General features: G+C 38.6%; 1 protein-coding gene across 1 annotated transcript; it reads right to left on the bottom strand.

The window, feature by feature from the left end:
• Window positions 1-8,422: 8,422 nt before the first annotated feature.
• LOC149285991 (heterogeneous nuclear ribonucleoprotein A3 homolog 1-like) lies at window positions 8,423-12,505 on the bottom strand. Its single transcript, XM_089494696.1, has 11 exons — window positions 12,485-12,505; window positions 11,681-11,704; window positions 11,269-11,391; window positions 10,957-11,103; window positions 10,666-10,876; window positions 9,952-10,041; window positions 9,768-9,860; window positions 9,269-9,340; window positions 9,037-9,181; window positions 8,551-8,663; window positions 8,423-8,472 (listed from the first exon to the last, which is right to left on the bottom strand). Exons 1-11 carry the CDS (start codon window positions 12,503-12,505, stop codon window positions 8,423-8,425), a joined length of 1,089 nt encoding a protein of 362 aa, XP_089350822.1.
• Between the last annotated feature and the right edge of the window lie 5,614 nt (window positions 12,506-18,119).

Genomic DNA, 18,119 nt, shown 5'->3' with positions numbered 1-18,119 from the left:
GTCAGTGAACGGGACGTGCATAGCAGGTATCTCACTCACCACTAGCTTTCCGGTGCTGTAGCACTTACATATATGTGGGAAAAGACTTGTTTTGCAGTTTTATGCAGTTAATGAAAAGTATCTAGTTTTGCCAGCTGAAATGCTACTACATTTATTTTCATATTTCAAGATTTAATGATGTACAAAATTATTTAAAGAGCATGATGTCTTTAAAGAACTATCATATCCAAATACCACTTTGATTCTACTATAATAGGACTTGAACGCGTGGATTTGGGGTTAGAGCAGAAGCATGCTGCCAGAAACCACTAAAAAATTAACCCCTGTTGCCATCCTACTGGCACTTAAAAATAAGGCTTGGGCTATGCCAATAGTACCAATTTAAGTGCAGTCCTTAGATAAGCTTGTCATCTTTCCAATGCCTTTTGGAATATGCATGGGATTTATATCAAATGTGTGCAGTCTTTTTATACAAACTATACTTCCCGATGATAACCCTATTGTCATTCTAATTAACTGTAAATAGTGCAATACATATTTATATAAATGTATAAAATTCTTATTTTCTTTGTTACGAAATGTACCAAAATTACATTTACTACACAATTTGTTGAAAGAAGTTTGTTTTGCTCTTTTGTAGAAAAAGCTTTGCCTTAATTCTATCTTCATTTTTTGTATGTTCTCTTTTTAGCATCAATAAAATCTAAAATTTGGTATTGTAAGCCATGTACGTGGAGTTCATTGTACCCAAGATAAGCCTAACTGCATTGTTACTTATGGAACATTATTTCATAGAAAGAAAAAAAAAATAAAAAAATACAAAAGTAACCCGGTGCTTGTCTCTTGTCCAAAAAAAGCGAATGTCAAATCTTTCTTCCTCCTTAAGGAAATAGGAGTACATGACGTGTTGTGTGATGCATTCAGGCGGGAGGGTGGGGGTAAGAGGAAAAAAAAATATCCCAGATATCTGCCATCTGTAAAGAGCCCCCCCCATACTGTGCAAGTCATTACCTACTATATTCAGGGATGTTGCTTCATGTTTTCAACAGCAGCTCCAAACCTGTTAAAGAATTCTTAACCAAAGTGGTGTTTTAACATAGCTTGAAACACAATCTCTTACTGTATGTATGAGACAAGTACACTCCATGAAGAAACAAAGGCAAAAATTGTTTGTAGGTTGTCATTTATTTTTATTTATGCTATATTTACAAGAAGAATATTCATTGGAAAATTTACTTGAATTTAGGTACACCTTTTTGAAATGAGAAAAGTGTCAGGTTAAAGAAACAGGCTAATAAAGCCCCCATAACTGTTGAAAGATATTGAGCCAACCTTTAAGTCACCATGAAACCCAAAAATCATTCCGCAAGCCTGTGGGGCTGACGGGGCATTTGTTCAGGATGTCCTCAGAAGCCAGGTTACTTCTGAAGTACACCTGACCACGAGAACAGCCTGTGCTGACAAAGGGAAGACATAACGAAAAATGGCTGGAAGTCTTTAAGACTGGTACTTGCGTCCAGCATGTAAACACACCGCTGCAATCAAGAAAGTGAACGACTAAACTGTTTTTACAAGGCTGATAAATATCAAATTTGTAAGGGAATTACTAATTTCTATAAACGGCTATCCAATGAACATTTGTACCCTGTTTAAATAATTTAGAATTTAAGCAAAGCACACATACGATCATTCCACTATGCAGTAAAATAGTTCAAAAACTATCATATACCGTAAACTATTAACTCCCAAGGACCCAGAGCTCACTCCAGTTTCCATTGAGAAGATGAAATTCGGACACTTCACGAGATCCTTATCTTTCCCATCCCCAGAACCACTGTCCAGGGATGGACGACTAAGTGATTGTCCTCTTACAGTAGAAGATATGAAAAGTGTTTAACCCATTACAGCAATTCAAGTTTTTTTTTTTTTTAATGCATCTCAGTTATGAAAAGAAAAAAAGCAGGAATGGATTATATGATGAAAAATTCACTTAAAAAAAGCTGTTTGAATTTTAAATGTAACTGTCGAAAACCAGTATCTGACAGCAGATAACGACCTCATGCAGTTTTGTGGGAGGATGCGACAATAGCTGTCCGAATAGGGAACACATCTGAGAGAAGCTTAAGCGATATTTTGCGACTACAAATCTATCAGGGACTTGGACGTTCTAGTGGAAGACTGCTACTTTTTCTAATGCACTTCCAATGAAATGTTAGCTCTTCTGAATTAGTTATTTTTAACATCTGTAGGTTTAGATTTCAAATTCAGGTAAATAAAAGGGTATGAAGAAATTGGTTTACTTACTAAAGCAGCTGGCAGGAGAGTTGCACTTTCAACATGATGAGCTCTAGACTTGTGCTTTCTGATTTGTACAAATTCTAACTAAATTTGTAAATTTCATTTGTACAAATGCCTGAATTTGTACTTTGTTTCTTTGTCCAGTAACCCCTCCGCTGTCCCATTTGTGAACATGGCTTCAAGGAGCACTTCCGCAAGAGGCAGAGCCTCTGCACAAACCTCTCCCGATTGGAGGAATGGGGAGGAGGCTATCCCTGTAGAAGTTCTCCAAGAGGCTGGAATAATGCAGACAGATCCACTGAGAAAGAAGTGTAGAAACTTCTCCACAGACCCTTCTACATTCTGACCTGACGTAGGACTTCTGCAAAACGGCAGTACATCACCAATCCAGAGTAATGCAGATGGATATGCAGACAAAGAAGCGTTTCTACATTGCTTTCTGTGGCGCAGTCTCCATTATTCTGGCCCTTTTGAGTAAGTGCTCCGGTAGACCTGGATAACGAGCAGCGGACCAAAAATAAAAAATACCTTAGAAGCAAAGCTGCGGACAAGGAAACAGGGATACAGAAGCAGCTAGCAGAGAAGGCCGGAAAGACAATGAGAGCGATCGACAACAAAATTAGTTTCCGTATCGAAAGAGGCCTTTGAATTTCAGCTCAACCAAAAAGGCAGGAACCAGTTGTCCAAAAATGAATGGACCAAAAAAAACAAAAATTGGTCGGCGTTGTTTTTGCTCCATGTGCAAGTCTGTGTTCATTACGCAATTATACAGGGTCAAGCAAAACCTTTCGCATTAGACCAGGGCTACACAACTAAAGTCCAGAAAAATCCACACTCAAGTAACGTTACTCAAGATGGAATATCCAAAAATTGTGACTTGTTTGCAGCACTCAAGGACTGGAGTCATACAGCCCAGCATTAGGTGTTCACTGAGGTACCAATGTTCCAATTTTAGGATCTTAACTTTTAAAGCATGTACATTTTACAGGCTATACTATGTGGACTTTTTATCCATCTTGAGTGATAACAGTTTTATTCACTAAGCTAGGTTAGGACTTTTGGATCACTGCAAGAACAAGTTTAGTAAACTAATGCAGTAGAGATATAGTTAATATGGTGTATTTACAAAAAGCACTCTACATCATTTGTGCATATACAGCTAGTCCTCACATCACCTATTGCAGATTCCCCGCGTCTTTCTTTGTCCATGTCTTTGAATCAGGCCTCCCGGAGGACTTAAAAAAAAAAAACAAGGCGGAGTTTCTCCAATCAAGAGGATATTCTGAGGAGCTCGGTCTTGTAGCGGAAGTGTGCCGGATGCCTGATTCTAACACAAGCACCAAGAAAGAAATATGACCCAAGGAGAAGTGGATGAAGACAGAAGACTTCACAAGAAGATCGGAAGTGGGGCTGCAGGAAAGGTGACAGGGACAATGAGGTGGTCGTGGAGAAGGCAAGAAGACATTGAGAGCCTGAGTGTTACTCAAGTACTAGCTGTATATGTGCAGAGATCCATATATTACAGAAAGGAGAAGTGTTCTACAAGTTTATAGTAATTCTCTCTGGTTCTAGGCCACTGGCACACTATATGTGGAATATCACCAACATTATCAGCTAATACTTTACCCCTTAAAACCTTCAGGTCATTTCATGAAGAACATCATGACAGCATGGAGCAATCCAGACTATTTAAAAGGTTTACCCCATGTTCTCAATAAACAGTGCTCCATCCGTTGTGAATGCTGCTGATCAGGTTGCCAGCTGTCTGGTCCCTGGTGCCATGCAGGGGATCAGATGTTATGGCAAAGCCAGCCACTGCATATAAAATCAATAAAATACCCCAGAAGCAAAACATAACACCCTAAATGTTTAAGAAATTGGCTGATAAGAGCGATGGAAGTTGTGGCCAACAAAAATGCATGCACGAGAAAAAGGAAAACTGGCATTCTTTAGATAAAAAAAAATAAAAATACAAAGGTTGTGAAAATGTATTTAACCATTTTCTGTGTTGTCGTGAGTGTCAATATGCTGCTAGTGAAATACCCTGGGGTTGTCTTCTCTACAAATATATATACTTTAGCGAGGGGGATTTTGAGCTGGTGGGCTGCTAATCAGTCCTATATAAGACATACAGGCCTTTACAAAATAAAATAAAGTTTGGGCAAAGAAACTGGCATGTTCCATTTTGTGCCACATAACTTTCAGAAAAACACACAAAACAATCTATCCATGTTTTCTCAAATGCAAGACACTTGCATTCATATATTTTGTGGTATTTTGGTCAACTGAACTGGTCTGAATACAATTTTCAAAGTAAAACATTAGAAAAACTATTCATTTTAATGTGTTATTCATACTACAAACCATATAAAAATCAAAAGAATGCTATATCTCGAAAACAACAATTTATATTGTGCGTGTATAAAAATGCTGAAGTCTCAGGTATTTGGGCACAAAACACCCTCACAGTAAGGAAGGGGTTAATCACGGGAGAACCACTACTCAAGTGTAGTTTAAACCTTCACAAAAATCTACTTACCCGCAGGCAGCACTGCTGAGAGAAGTCTCTCCTTCCAAACCCTCGGGCATCAGTCGCCTCCTGCAAATGGAAAGGTAATTACTTTCACAATTCAAATATGACTTTCTTTTGGGTAGAGAATGAAAGCACACCTTACCTATGCTCAAGACCCCTGCTTTCAGGTCTCACTGCTAGTCCTATTGGTTTTTGGTCACACCTGTAGTAGCTATCATTCTAGAAGACTCCAATAGATGTTGCACTCTTGCTAGACTGTCTTCGTTATTTCAGCTGTAACTAGCCTTGGGAAAGCTGCTCACTACCAGTATAGTTGCTGCCGTTACATCTCAGGAACTTGAAGCTGTTGCTGTAACGCCTTTATTAATGCTGACTGGTTCCATACTGTAAAGGCTGCAGGAGGTCCTGTGCTAGAGAAGTCTCATTTAATCATCCTGTGTGTATGGGGGGGGGGATGTTGTAATTCTCTTAAATTCCGCATGAAGTTAAACACTCGAGCTAAGGCTCTTTTATAAGCAGAAGCAAGCAAGGCTTTAATCCATCAAATATGTATCCTTTATGTTATTGGGAGAATGTAATAATTCTCATTTGAATAGGTTTTATGCAGGATTTGTCACTTTAATCACCACACAGCTAATAACTACAAAATTACAGTGCCTCACATATCTTGATAAAAGGGTGTGTATCGCGTTAGTCGTTGAGAAAACTGGAGAAAAGTAGTTAAGATACCATTTATTGGCTGAGAGTTTAATTGCGAGCTTTCGAGACCAAGTTGTTAGGTGCCTTCCAATCATTAATGCCTGAGGAAGGGAACTTGGTCTCTAACGCTCGCAATTAAACTCAGCCAATAAATGGTATCATTTTAACTATATTTTTAACATATCTTGGCAATTATAAAGATGATTTAAATAAGTTGAGTTTGACCACAAACTGAGAATTCTCCAAAAAAAACCAGGATGTAATATTTGGGATTATTTCCAAAAGGTGTGCTTACCAGTTAGCACATGAGCCACCTGCTCAGCCCACACAGCCACAACGCTGTGCATTGCATGAAAGATCAAGAAAGGTTTTACGTTGTACTGGAAAAGGGGCAAAACAAGAAAACTAGAACCAAACAGTATTTACTGTACCATTAACAAAACCAAAATACATTGACAGTTTTAACTTGTTTTCCAAGTTATTTGATATTTAGGAAACACTTTTCCAAAACAAATGAACTAGGCAAGTATTCTATAGAAAAGTAGCAATACTTAAAGTATCTAAACGCTGCACACAACATGTGAAGCACAATATAGGTCTATTGATTACACATTACAATTGATAAGATACACAGGCGGCACTAATGTGTCTCCCAAACACTGCAGTTCCCTTCCTATTCAACTCATCTCACTAAATGAAATCCTATTAACCATGTACTTCGAAAAAAAAATTGTTCCTCTGCCAAATATATTTTTTGGGTTCTGTGAGGGACGCTTCATAGATTGTAACATTGAAGGCATCCACACCTGTAGTGTGTTTTTTGTTGTGAACCAGTAATGTGTAAAAACAAAAATAAAGCTGGCCTTTGAAAGTCCATAAGGGATATTGTGATGTAACTTATGGCACCCCATGGACCCAAGTGGCATTAGATTCAACATGCCACCGAAATCTGCTGTATTCAGCCGATTCACAGGTATCTTTACAAGAAATTTCCACCTGTCGCTAAAGTTAGAGTTTAACGGAAGAATTTAAGGCACAGCATTCAGAAAAATAAAATCATTTTGTTTTAGACTATACTAATTTTGATTTCTTTGTGTATGAACCAAAGCAAACCGTGTTTCATTGCAGAACCTGGCTTTATCTAAATTAATCACCACAATCCTTACATAAAGCGCTGCGGAATCTGCCGGCGCTTTATAAATGTAATCACAATTTGATTGTGTGTATAGAAGACTTTTCCAGTAGTTCTCAGTCATTCTATTTCAATGTAGGAATCATGAGCCGGAATACCACATACTTATGATCTGTGCTTTGGGTTATAGGTTGGTAACTTACAGGGATCAACAAGTGTGGTATAATAAAATGTTTTACTCTTTAGTAAACTGTTCCACTGGCTTACAAGACAGTTTATTTACTGTCAAATGCATTATCTGTAAGCTTTGCTCAAGAATTCTTCCATGAATTTAGAATATATACCAAATGGGCAAACATTTCATTTCTTTCTCACCCATTTATAAAATCCAGCAATCCCAATTTTTACTACACTTCCAATAAAAAAAAAGAATTCATATCTGCCACTGATCATGCATTTAGTCACATGACCAAAAGGCATGGACTCCTTTGAGGGGGAAGGAAAAAAAAAAAAGCTGCTATAGGCACAAGACTTTGGTATAAAGGAGAAAACATTGATTTTATTACATGGAAGAATTGAGCCCTGAAGAACATGGGGGGGGGGAGGAGCAAGCTTACAGATCAAAACTAGTTTATTTAGTAGAAAACATACAGGCGAATGGCGTTCGTTTTTTTCACTTGGCTCAAAAAAAAACAAAAAAACCCCGTCTTTCAACTGCCAAAGTAGTTTGCATCACAACTTAAGGGATAACAGAAATAAGACTTTAATAAGGCAGACATACTGTGCCTACTATGTGACAAGCACAAAAAAACCCCCAAACAGTAGCAAAGGCCTAAATCAACATGTCACAACAGGACAGCGGGCAGTTGATCCTAGTGTTTTAACACGCAATCCACTAAATTTGATATGCAATTACAGGAGAGGAAAAGAGTTTCCCTCAGCAGATTCATTCAATGACTTCCAAGTCACATAACAGTGTGCAGTCAATTAGTACTATTAAAAAAAAAAAGTATACAAAATACTCGTTTTAACATTTAATATAGCTATTGACACACTGATCTTTCACTATAGCGAAAAGGCACAATGCACTCATTTCATACAGACCTAGATGACTGACGCGCGATACTACTGTAGTTCACAAATCTGATTCTTGTAACTTTATATACAGCACGGTTTCATAAACCTTACAACACTAACTCCAACTTAATAAAATAAAAAAGCATGTTTATTTTGGTTGAGCAACACCTTAAGCCCTGATTAATTGTTGAAACACTGAACTACACAAATTGTTTAAAAGTTAAAAATTCCTTAATTCTTTATTCCTGATACGAAGAGCACAAATTTACAGGGCAATATACCTGATGTAATGGGAGAATGGGAGACACTACAACAGATAAGGGGGGGAAAAAAAATAACTCAGGAATGTACATCTAAATCATGACTACATTGCATTAATTATCAGCTGCACTCTTTGCAAACTGTGGCTATGACAGTTCTGAACAAAAGCCTCCTGTATAAGCTGTGGTAACTTTTCTGACTATGGATCATCACGCCTCCTGTGGTAGATTTTACAGTTCCTCTAATGCACATGGACGACTGTCTCAAAGTAACCTGCAGCTTTCCTGACAACTCCTCGCTCTCTTGCTAAGAACTGTAGCCTGTTGAATAATATAGGACAAGAAAGTTATTACTCAGTTGAACCTTAAACCAGTCCGTAGCACAAAGAAAAAAATTGAGATTAATCACCTTTGTTGCGAGTCCTAAAACCTTCTGCTTCCATAGCTACTGCCACCTCCAGAGCCATAGCCACCTAAAAATGAAAACATGTTTAATACGAGCATGTTCAGGAACCTTTACTTGTCAAGTCTAGTGAAGAAGCTTAACATACCACCATAGGGGCCGCTGCTGCTTCCAGAGCTCCTTCCACTGAAGCTTCCACCACCCTTCATAGGTCCATAGTTAGACTGCTGCTGGCCACCATAATTTCCAAAGTCATTATAGCTTCCTGAAATGACAAATGCGTGAGGATGACAACATACAACCGAAGAAGGTAGAATTCAACAGGACATTCTAGATTACCTTTACGTGGCAGTCTATTGCCCCACACAAAGGATGCTTTAATTAAGTAGCAGCATTTGGCAAGAGCAAAGATGAATTCCACACTTTAAAATGTCAGCTAGTAACCACTTCATTTAAGGCAGTATTGCAAAGGAACTATAGGAGCATGCACTATGTAATGCATATGTACCTATGATGCTTAATACTGCATACATTACCAATACCTAATAGTCTATTTTCATAATATGGCTTTGCAGAATATTCAAATTTCTGAATTTGGATTTCTGGAGCTCCTCAGAGACATTTTGTCAGGAACTTACCACCTCCAAAGTTTCCACCTTCATTGTAGCCATCATATCCGCCACCACTTCCACTGCCATATCCACTGCCCTGGCTTCCATACCCTGGACTACCACCATAACCTCTACCACCATAGCCAGGTCCGCCGCCATAGCTAGCACCTAAGTAAAGAACAAATATTAGCCTGGTACAATTAACTGTTTATACAAATAAAATCCATATCATGTCTACATCCATAACATACTCACCATCACTGCCAAAGCCATTGTATCCATCACCGCCACCACCATAACCACCTCTACCACCACCACTGTAACCACCTGTGGAAGAATGTTATGCAGGACATTTAGACACTGATTTTTTTTCACGATAGGAATACAAAATGCCCCTAAACAAGCATATAAAAGCCATATACAGAACACAGGTCAGTACAACACAACTAAACTGACTCAACTAAAATAATATATATACAGCATAACAGAGCTACACATAATGTGAACCGTAATAACCATATGAAATGTTAGAGCTGTGATGGGGCTGAAGACAAAGGACCTCAGCTTTTCTGCAAGAATGCATCTGTTGGGAAAGGGTCCCCCATCATTCTACTGTAGTAGCTATGCAATGAATCATGATTTACATTATATTGATTAGTGCACTGGATATATTGGATGTGTGCTTAGTATGGAAAAAAGCATTCGCATATGACATGTACTAAAAACCTGTATACGAGTTTAAATATTACTATACCTCTGCTTCCAAATCCCCCTCTGCCAAAGTTACCACTGCCTCCATAATTTCCACCACCCCTGCCCATGAAGTTACTTCCTCCGCCACCACGGCCTAATAAAGAAAATTCAAAAGAACACAGTTGAATTATTTCATCATGTAAATACTCTTTCCCCGTGCCTTAATCCAACAACAAGTAACATACCTCTCTGTGAGCTGGCAGCCTGCATCTCTTGTTTAGAAAGGGCCTTCTTCACTTCACAATTATGTCCATTAATTGTGTGGTATTTCTGAACTATAAAACAAAAAAAAAATCTTCAGTATACTTTTCTAAATGCTAGTAGTCGAACATTCCCCAAAGGATCATTTTGTTTAGTAATGGGTTGGATCAGTGGATACAGATATTAACTTTTTTATATATAGACAGGTGTATTGAGCCTCACTTATTTGTCCTCACTACCAAGTTATCAAATGCTGCTTTGTTATCACATTTAAATTAACATAGTAACATAGTTCATAAGGTTGAAAAAAAGACCAAAGTCCATCAAGTTCAACCTATATACATATTGTGTCCCTACTGTGTTGATCCAGAGGAAGGCAAAAAACCCTTATGAAGCAGATGCTAATTGCCCCATACCAGGGGGAAAATTCCTTCCCGACTCCAAATATGGCAATCAGAATAAATCCCTGGATCAACGTTCTGTCCCTATTAATCTAATATCCATAACTTGTAATATTATTGCTTTCAAGAAACACGTCCAGGCTCCTTTTGAACTCTTTTATTGAGTTTACCATCACCACTTCCTCTGGCAGAGAGTTCCATAATCTCACCGCTCTTACTGTAAAATTGTACAGTTTAAAATAACACAACAGCATCTTATAGTAAGGATATGTTTAAACATGTATAGCCGACACTTACCAACAATTTTATCAACGGTATCATGATCATCAAAGGTAACAAACGCAAAGCCCCTTTTCTTGCCACTCTGTCTATCTTCCATAACTTCAATGGTTTCAATCTTGCCGTAAGTCTCAAAGTAATCTTTCAAATGGTATTCTTCTGTGTCTTCTTTAATGCCACCCACAAATATCTTTTTCACAGTCAAATGCGCACCGGGCCTAACGGAATCCTAAAATAAATCTTGTTTGAATATCCAAAAGAGGAGGACTTCCCTTAAAAAAATAAAATAAAGCCTATAAATCTGCTTACTTCTCTGGAAACTGCTCGTTTTGGCTCCACCACACGACCATCAACCTTATGCGGTCGAGCAGCCATAGCAGCATCTACTTCTTCTACACATGAATAGGTGACAAAGCCAAAGCCCCTGGAGCGCTTTGTCTGTGGATCTCTCATTACCTAAACAAAAAAAACCAAAAAAAACTGTTGAAGTTGTGAAGGGTTGCCAGAAGTGAACTTTACTAATAAAAAATATATATATATATACACATATATATATATATATATATATACACACACACATTTTTTACACATACAGGCAGTGAGAAAAAAAACAAAACCTACCACACAATCTGTTAGCTTTCCCCATTGTTCAAAGTGTTCCCTCAAGCTGTCATCTGTTGTTTCAAAGCTCAAGCCTCCAATAAACAGCTTCCTCAGCTGTTCAGGCTCCTTAGGCTCATGGCCCTGCAAAAACATACAGCTATTTACAACCCTACACACAGTTTATAAATGACACGCATTACATTGTGCATAGCTAAGTGATTATAAATAATAAAGGACCAAAGGAAACCACCTGGGCAATAACAGCACAAAATACCTTAACTTTCATGAATTCATTTAAGATGAAACACCCAGAAGGAAGAGAAACTAAGCTATGCAGTACAGTGCTTTATGGGCCTCCCCGTATACACATGCAGGGTATAAGGTTGGCTACATTCTATAAGAGACCATTCATAAAGTGAATCATAGTTACCTGATCCTCTGAGCTCCATTCATCCTGAGAAAAATATACAAAACATGTTTTTACTATATACACACGAGAAAATTAACATTTATTTAAATTCAGGATATTCCGTAATTTACATATAATGCGAAATCCGTCTCAAAGATATAGGCTATACATATACTTAACGTTAAACCTCATGATCGTAAACCCCCCCCCCAAAAAAAAAAACCGCTGGCATTTAACAGTTTTGAAATGAGGGAGTGAAACATGATCGCGTAGTAGTAGTAGTAGGAGCAGTAATAGTAAACAAAAATCCCAACGCTAGCCCGAGCGCCTTTCGTTAGGCGTTTATGTACGGCATGGTTAACACGCAGGGTCTTATCTGCCTAAAATCACACGTTCTGCGCCAAAATTCACCCCCTTTCAAAATACGGCGTTAGTGGGACCGCAGCACTAAACCTGGCGATATTTCAGCGGCTCCCATTTTCTCTAGGCCTTGTTTCCTGTTGGCGGCCATTTGAGGCCTTAGCCGCAGAGGGGGAGGGGCTTTAGGTCCTCACGGAGTAGGCCTAGCTCGGCGGGACCACGCGAAAAAGAAAGGATAAGTAAGCCACTGCATTCCTTACTCATAGGGCTCGTAAAGGCCCTGCTGTGGCTGTAAAGACAGCTGCAACCCCAAACCCGCACGATACCCATCGAGGCCGGCTACACTTCCCACGAGCTATCCTCAAAACCCACCTGCTCCGGTTATCATGCTCGCTCCCACAGCCGGTAACAACCTAAATCAGCACAGAACGGAGTTGAAATTCCACAAACCGAACGACCACTTACCTCCATTCCTCCGCGAGGCATTTAGCTACGTTCACTCGGTGTTAGCGCCAAGAAAGAAGAGCGAGGTTGAAGGAAGGCGCGTTCGCCTCTCACGTGAGACGTTCCTGGGCGTAAACCCCGCCTCTTGCCTTTCTTCCCAAATGATGGCCCCGCCCTAACATACGTCTTACGCTGCGGCGGCGCCATTTTGATTTTCCAGAAGTGGCGTGTTTAGTAGAGTCGTAATGGTTGAATTGTGGAGAAATTATTAATTTTTTTTTTTAAACCGTAGTCAAAGTGTTTGGATGACGCGGAGCGATAGCATACAGTCTCCTTATACTTTTTATAACGTAAGGGGTGCTTTCCCCCTCTCTTTCCAGGGCACATGTGATATACACGACTCTATATAGCGTAGGTACCGAGTCTCGTTAAAGTTCCGTGTCTTCTAGCAAGAAGATTTTCATCTATTTCGGGGGTTATAGAGGAAATATTACGGGATGTATGTCACTTTTTTCAAACTCCTGTTTCGCCCCCCCCCCCCCCAATATTGAGCATTCTGATTTTTGTCACAGATCCCGAAACCACCACATAAAACTATGTTACCAAAAAGAAAAGGTGCCTGGGTATGTCACTAGAACCATTTTGACACTTTTTAGGCAGCTATGTCATCATTAATCACTGGCAGTCAGTTTGCAGTAACTTTATTTTTTTCCTACTTGTTGCTCTTCTGTTGTAATTTTGCTTTGTATTTCTTGACCTAAGGGGTGACCGCAGAAAAGGTCCATTTTAAGTAGAGTTGTGCATTCGTATTTGGGAGAATATGTAAACGATCAAGAATGGTGTGTTTTCGTTGTTCAAAATGAATATGGCGGCGCATAAATGTACACAAAGACTCACGGCACGTTTTCACGTCGCACCCGCTGTTTCTTGAAAGAGGGACATTGACTGACTGAGCGGCATATCTGGGAAGTTCTTCGCGCTGGCTACCCGAAGCCTTCCTTTATGTGACTCGGCCAGGACTGCCAGCTGATGCTGGGGGCATTCCCGCTGATGTCACTGGGCGTTTCTGCTGACACCGCGAACACCCCCCAATTAAAGGGGAAATGGGTGGGGCATGTCAAGACCCCGTGACCCGGAGGATTCAGGTGTTGATCCGGAGAAGCGGTGCTTCACCCAGAAATCTCCGATTCAAACCCGGAGAGTTCCCAGGTATGCTGAGCGGATCAGCCCACTTTTGTGACCTCATGCATTTAATAACACATATTCAATTTAAAATTAGATAATTAATTAGATAACCAAACTGGTGAACTACTACTATCCTTAACCTTACATTAACTCTAAATCTTAACTTAGTTTGAGTTTTTGACCCACATTCTTCCATCTGCATACCTGTCAACAGTCCCGAATTTCCTGGGACAGTCCCATTTTTTGCAGTCCTTTCCTGTCAATTGGGGTTGTAGGTATTGTGAGGTGTCCCTCTCAAATATTTTAGTTTGTTTTGCAATTGTTCACATTATAGGTCACATTAAAGGTGGAACAAGTTCTGAAATGATTTATCTTTGTCTCATTCTTTAACATCACAAGAACCTGGCATTTTAACAGGGGTGTGTAGACTTTTTATATTCACTGTAATTACCCACAATTAAATCACCCACATCAAGCCATTTGTATATTTTTTATACAATATAATTTTTTAGAAACCTTTTTATTTTCTATTTTTCTGCGCTACTCTCTGGGATGACCCCAGGTATCTCTATTGGCAGTATCAACTGCAGGGTTCCCCAGCACAGTAATCACGGGGTTCCCTTGAACATCCTATGGGGAGCCCTCTGATTACACTTTGCTGCCCAATGACAGCTCTGTGATTGGGACTGCAGCATACAAGCTTGGAAACGTAGCTGCTGTGGCCTCTCCCCAAGTGGCCTTATAAGTGGCTATTTAAGAGTTACCCTGGAGTTAAACAGGAGGGAAACGACATACCACGTACCACTGCAGAAAGCGGCTACAACACCATCAGAACCAGATCCACACATCCCAATCCAAGTAGTCCTCTCCTATTGTCTCACTCAACCACCGACTAGATTTTAAGCTCACAAGAGCAGGGCCCTCTTCTCCTTTTGTACCAGTTATTGTATGTGTTTTTGTATGTGAAATTTGTTCTACTGATTGTAACAGCGCTGCGGAATCTGCCGCCGCTTTATAAATAAATGTAATACATTTGCACACCCTGAATAGGAGACCTGATCAGGGTCTAGGAGTCGTGTCACATTCAAACTGACAGGCCGGGGCCACAAATTTTGGACGCAACTGTCAGATGGGAGATATGTGATTGGTCCTCATTTTCTTGTGGCGTATCCCCTATGTCCATGGTCCTGAAGAGACTAAGGCTTCTAGCAGCCTAATACTCATGCACAATTTTAGAAAATTAACTAGTTTTTGGGGGATATGTAATATACATATTAGTTTGCTAAGTGCATCTTAATTCCTATGGAAGCAGCTATGTTGTACACATGGCTTCTCCATTTTGGCTTTCTTCTCGTTAAACCATGACACAGTGTGATATATCATGTATTGTTCATGTGAAGTTGTATTTGTCGGAAATGGGTATCTATTTTGGGGAAATTAGGGGTTTCCAGGTGCCAACCTTCGTCTAGGGATAAATTGTTTAAATTCACTTGGCTCAAATAATTACAAGAAAATGCTTCTTTGATAAGAAAATGGAGGGTTTAATAGTGCGATGAAGCCCATGAAAGGCTAACACACAAAGGGTTACATTGGTAATGAAGATGTATGGAAACAAGGACATAAGAGAGATGTAACTAACTGCAACAAGAATGTAAAAGATTGTAACAAGGTATTGGGGAGACACAATTCTTATAGGAACAACTACATCACGTTTACAGAGATCAAAAGGCTCAAACTAAACAAAAGCTTCAGGCTTCTTTTTACAGATCAGATCTCACATTATTTACAAACAGGCCCTACTGCTTTCGCAGACAATGCAGCACACTATTTACAGTTGTACATTTGCCTTTTAATGTGGGCTTCAGGAGACTACATTTGTATTTAAATTAAGGTCTCCGCCTTTCCTTTCTGTGCGCTCGGAAATCAGCTGGCCAAATGTTGTTTAGTTAAGTCAGAACACTTTAATTCCTTTTACACCCATATTACTAATATATATTTTTAACATACATATGTTATCATGCTCTCTAAGGTGTCTGACATAGTCTGCATGCTACCTCCACAGTATTTACCTAATTTGTATACCTGCTAAGAATTGTTATTATGTCCTGATATGTAAGAATGCAAAAAAACAGAATGTTGCAGAATCTTGTAATACCTTTTTTATTGGACTAACAGTATTTAAAATAATAGACTAGCTTTTGACTTGATAAAGGGAGGACTCCCGAAAGCTCGTCTATTATTTTAAATACTGTTAGTCCAATAAAAAAGGTATTACAAGATTCTGCAACATTCTGTTTTTTTGCATTCTTATACACTGGACTAATACGGCTACCCCAAACTACAGTCCTGATATGTAAAACTATAGAATTCAAAGAAAGTGTATGTTCTTTTGCACACGACTGTATGTATAGATAGATGATAGATAAGTATATTACAGTATATATATATATATATATATATATATATCTTGCCATATAATGTAATATCACACTAACTGATATTGTAAAGGGGTATAAAATCTTATTGTTAGGGCAAGTTCTTTTTTTCTCTTTATTCTCCATAGTTTCAAGAACCTTGAACCTACAGCACCAAGTTGCATTGTTTCATCATCTGTCATCCACTGGTCCTGTATATATACTTTGTTCAATAAATACATCTAAAAGGTGTTGTGATTTTGTCCTATGTTGGGTCAGAGAGACATTTAAATATTCCTGCAAAACAAAACAAACATCTAACAAACAACCTCTTACAATCCAATAGTTTTAATTCATGCCTGCTTATGCCCAGAATTCCAGTCAGCCAATATCTGTGTTTTATAGGAACTGTAGAATGCTACAATATTTTAATATACATGCTCCAGGATTGCAATCACATTTTCATGACATTTATTATAACTGGTAAAACAAAGCTTATCAAAGGGCCCTCGCAAAACCACCCTCCTACAGGACGAAACATTATCTCCCTTTATGAGGTTGCCTTTCCTCATATTCTCCTACCAGGCCATCAGACTACTATTGGTATATCTTTTGTTCCTGTACCTTGAAACAATGACCAACTTTATTTGCTGATTGTTACATGAATTTGTGCCACTGACTTGTTTACCCTGTGTTCTCGTTTTATTTTTATAATGCAAATATTACATCTTTATATAATCTATATAAAATCTCTGCATGTGTAGGTACAGATGTGAAGTAACCCACATCTTAAATATGTGCTTACTTGTAACAGTATGGGTTGGTAGCTGGTTAATTAGAGCATAAGCCTCAAAGATAAATCTGCACACTATTTTAATAAGCTGGTTCCTGATTCAATTGGTAGCAGTATAAATTTTTGACTTGTGCTGAATTGATATATCAACGTGTCTAACTAAAAAAAGTCATATTTTAAAAGAGTTGTTTAGTCACATTTTTTTTAGTGTATTCAATCATGCTTAACGTCTAGGTCAAATAGTGAGGGACTGTGTTAAAAAATGCTGAATATTACAAATATATATGGCAATATATAACAGGGTGACATGTTTGCCTGTAGGATATACATCATTTGAGTTTGCCATATTTTCTCTATTGTACTATTAATCATTCCATATGCCTGGTGAAAAGCTCTAGTAGTAAATGAAATAGTGTACATGCCGTAGTTAGGTTTTTCTTAAAATTTTGATTTGAAAATAATATGATCTAGTATCATTAGAAATTGTTGTGCGGAATTTTGGTTTCTGTTTTATTTTTACTTTTGTAATGTCTATTGCCATTTTACACTAACTAAATTTTACTAACATGGGTCAGAAAAATAAATTCTGATACACACATATATTAAACACACCAGGGCTATAACCTGATATGGTTGATGGTAAGGAATTAGGTCAGAATGAATACCAGGAATTATTCAGCTGTCTGTTCCGTTCAGGTTGGCTACCTACACGGCAGGGAATGCCGTCATGTGCTCTATGACATTAAGGTATTGGAGATTAATTGTGCCATATAACAAGCCATTATTTTTAGGGACAGTCTGGCAACTTTGGAGTTTATGGTTATCCATATCTTTCCCTGCAACCCAGTCAGAGCTTCATGGGTCCTCTTATGCATGTAAATACCACCTCTAAGCTTACATGTTGAGGATGTATATCCCTTTAAAGTGCATCAGGTGCAAAATGAACAAAACATATCTACCACTTATGTTTAGTAAGATATCATATGCTGAACCATTGATTCATTAAGATATAAAAAGTCAAGCATGTTACCACAAGTCATTGTTGCTTATACATCTGTGTTTTTATTAGACTTGTGCATTCGTATTCATACGAATTGCAAATTAACCAAATTTAGATAAATTCCCCAAAGCCAGAAAACAAGGCCAGACCCCCGGGACAAATAGCTCAGAATTTGTAATCCAAAATCCAAGGGGTCACATTCACTCACACTCTCTCTCACTGTCAGTCTTGTTCATTCACACTCTCTAAATGTTTTTTCCTTAC

Source organism: Sceloporus occidentalis, unplaced genomic scaffold (assembly GCF_023333645.1).
Source record: "Sceloporus occidentalis isolate IW3139 unplaced genomic scaffold, rSceOcc1.0.p SCAF_74, whole genome shotgun sequence".
Taxonomy (NCBI): Eukaryota; Metazoa; Chordata; class Lepidosauria; order Squamata; family Phrynosomatidae; genus Sceloporus; species Sceloporus occidentalis.
Note: the sequence above shows the minus strand (reverse complement) of the source record. Positions and strands in the feature narration are given on the sequence as shown.

Bases quoted from the DNA above. Each gene is read 5' to 3' on its own strand.
- LOC149285991 (XM_089494696.1), bottom strand. From the start codon at position 12,505: ATGCCTCGCGGAGGAATGGAG. The intron at 9,861-9,951 runs GTATGTTACTTG...TTTCTTTATTAG, and splicing joins GGCTGCCAGCTCACAGAGAG to GCCGTGGTGGCGGAGGAAGT. The intron at 8,664-9,036 runs GTTCCTGACAAA...CATTTCAGGAAG, and splicing joins GGAAACTTTGGAGGTGGTAA to CTATAATGACTTTGGAAATT.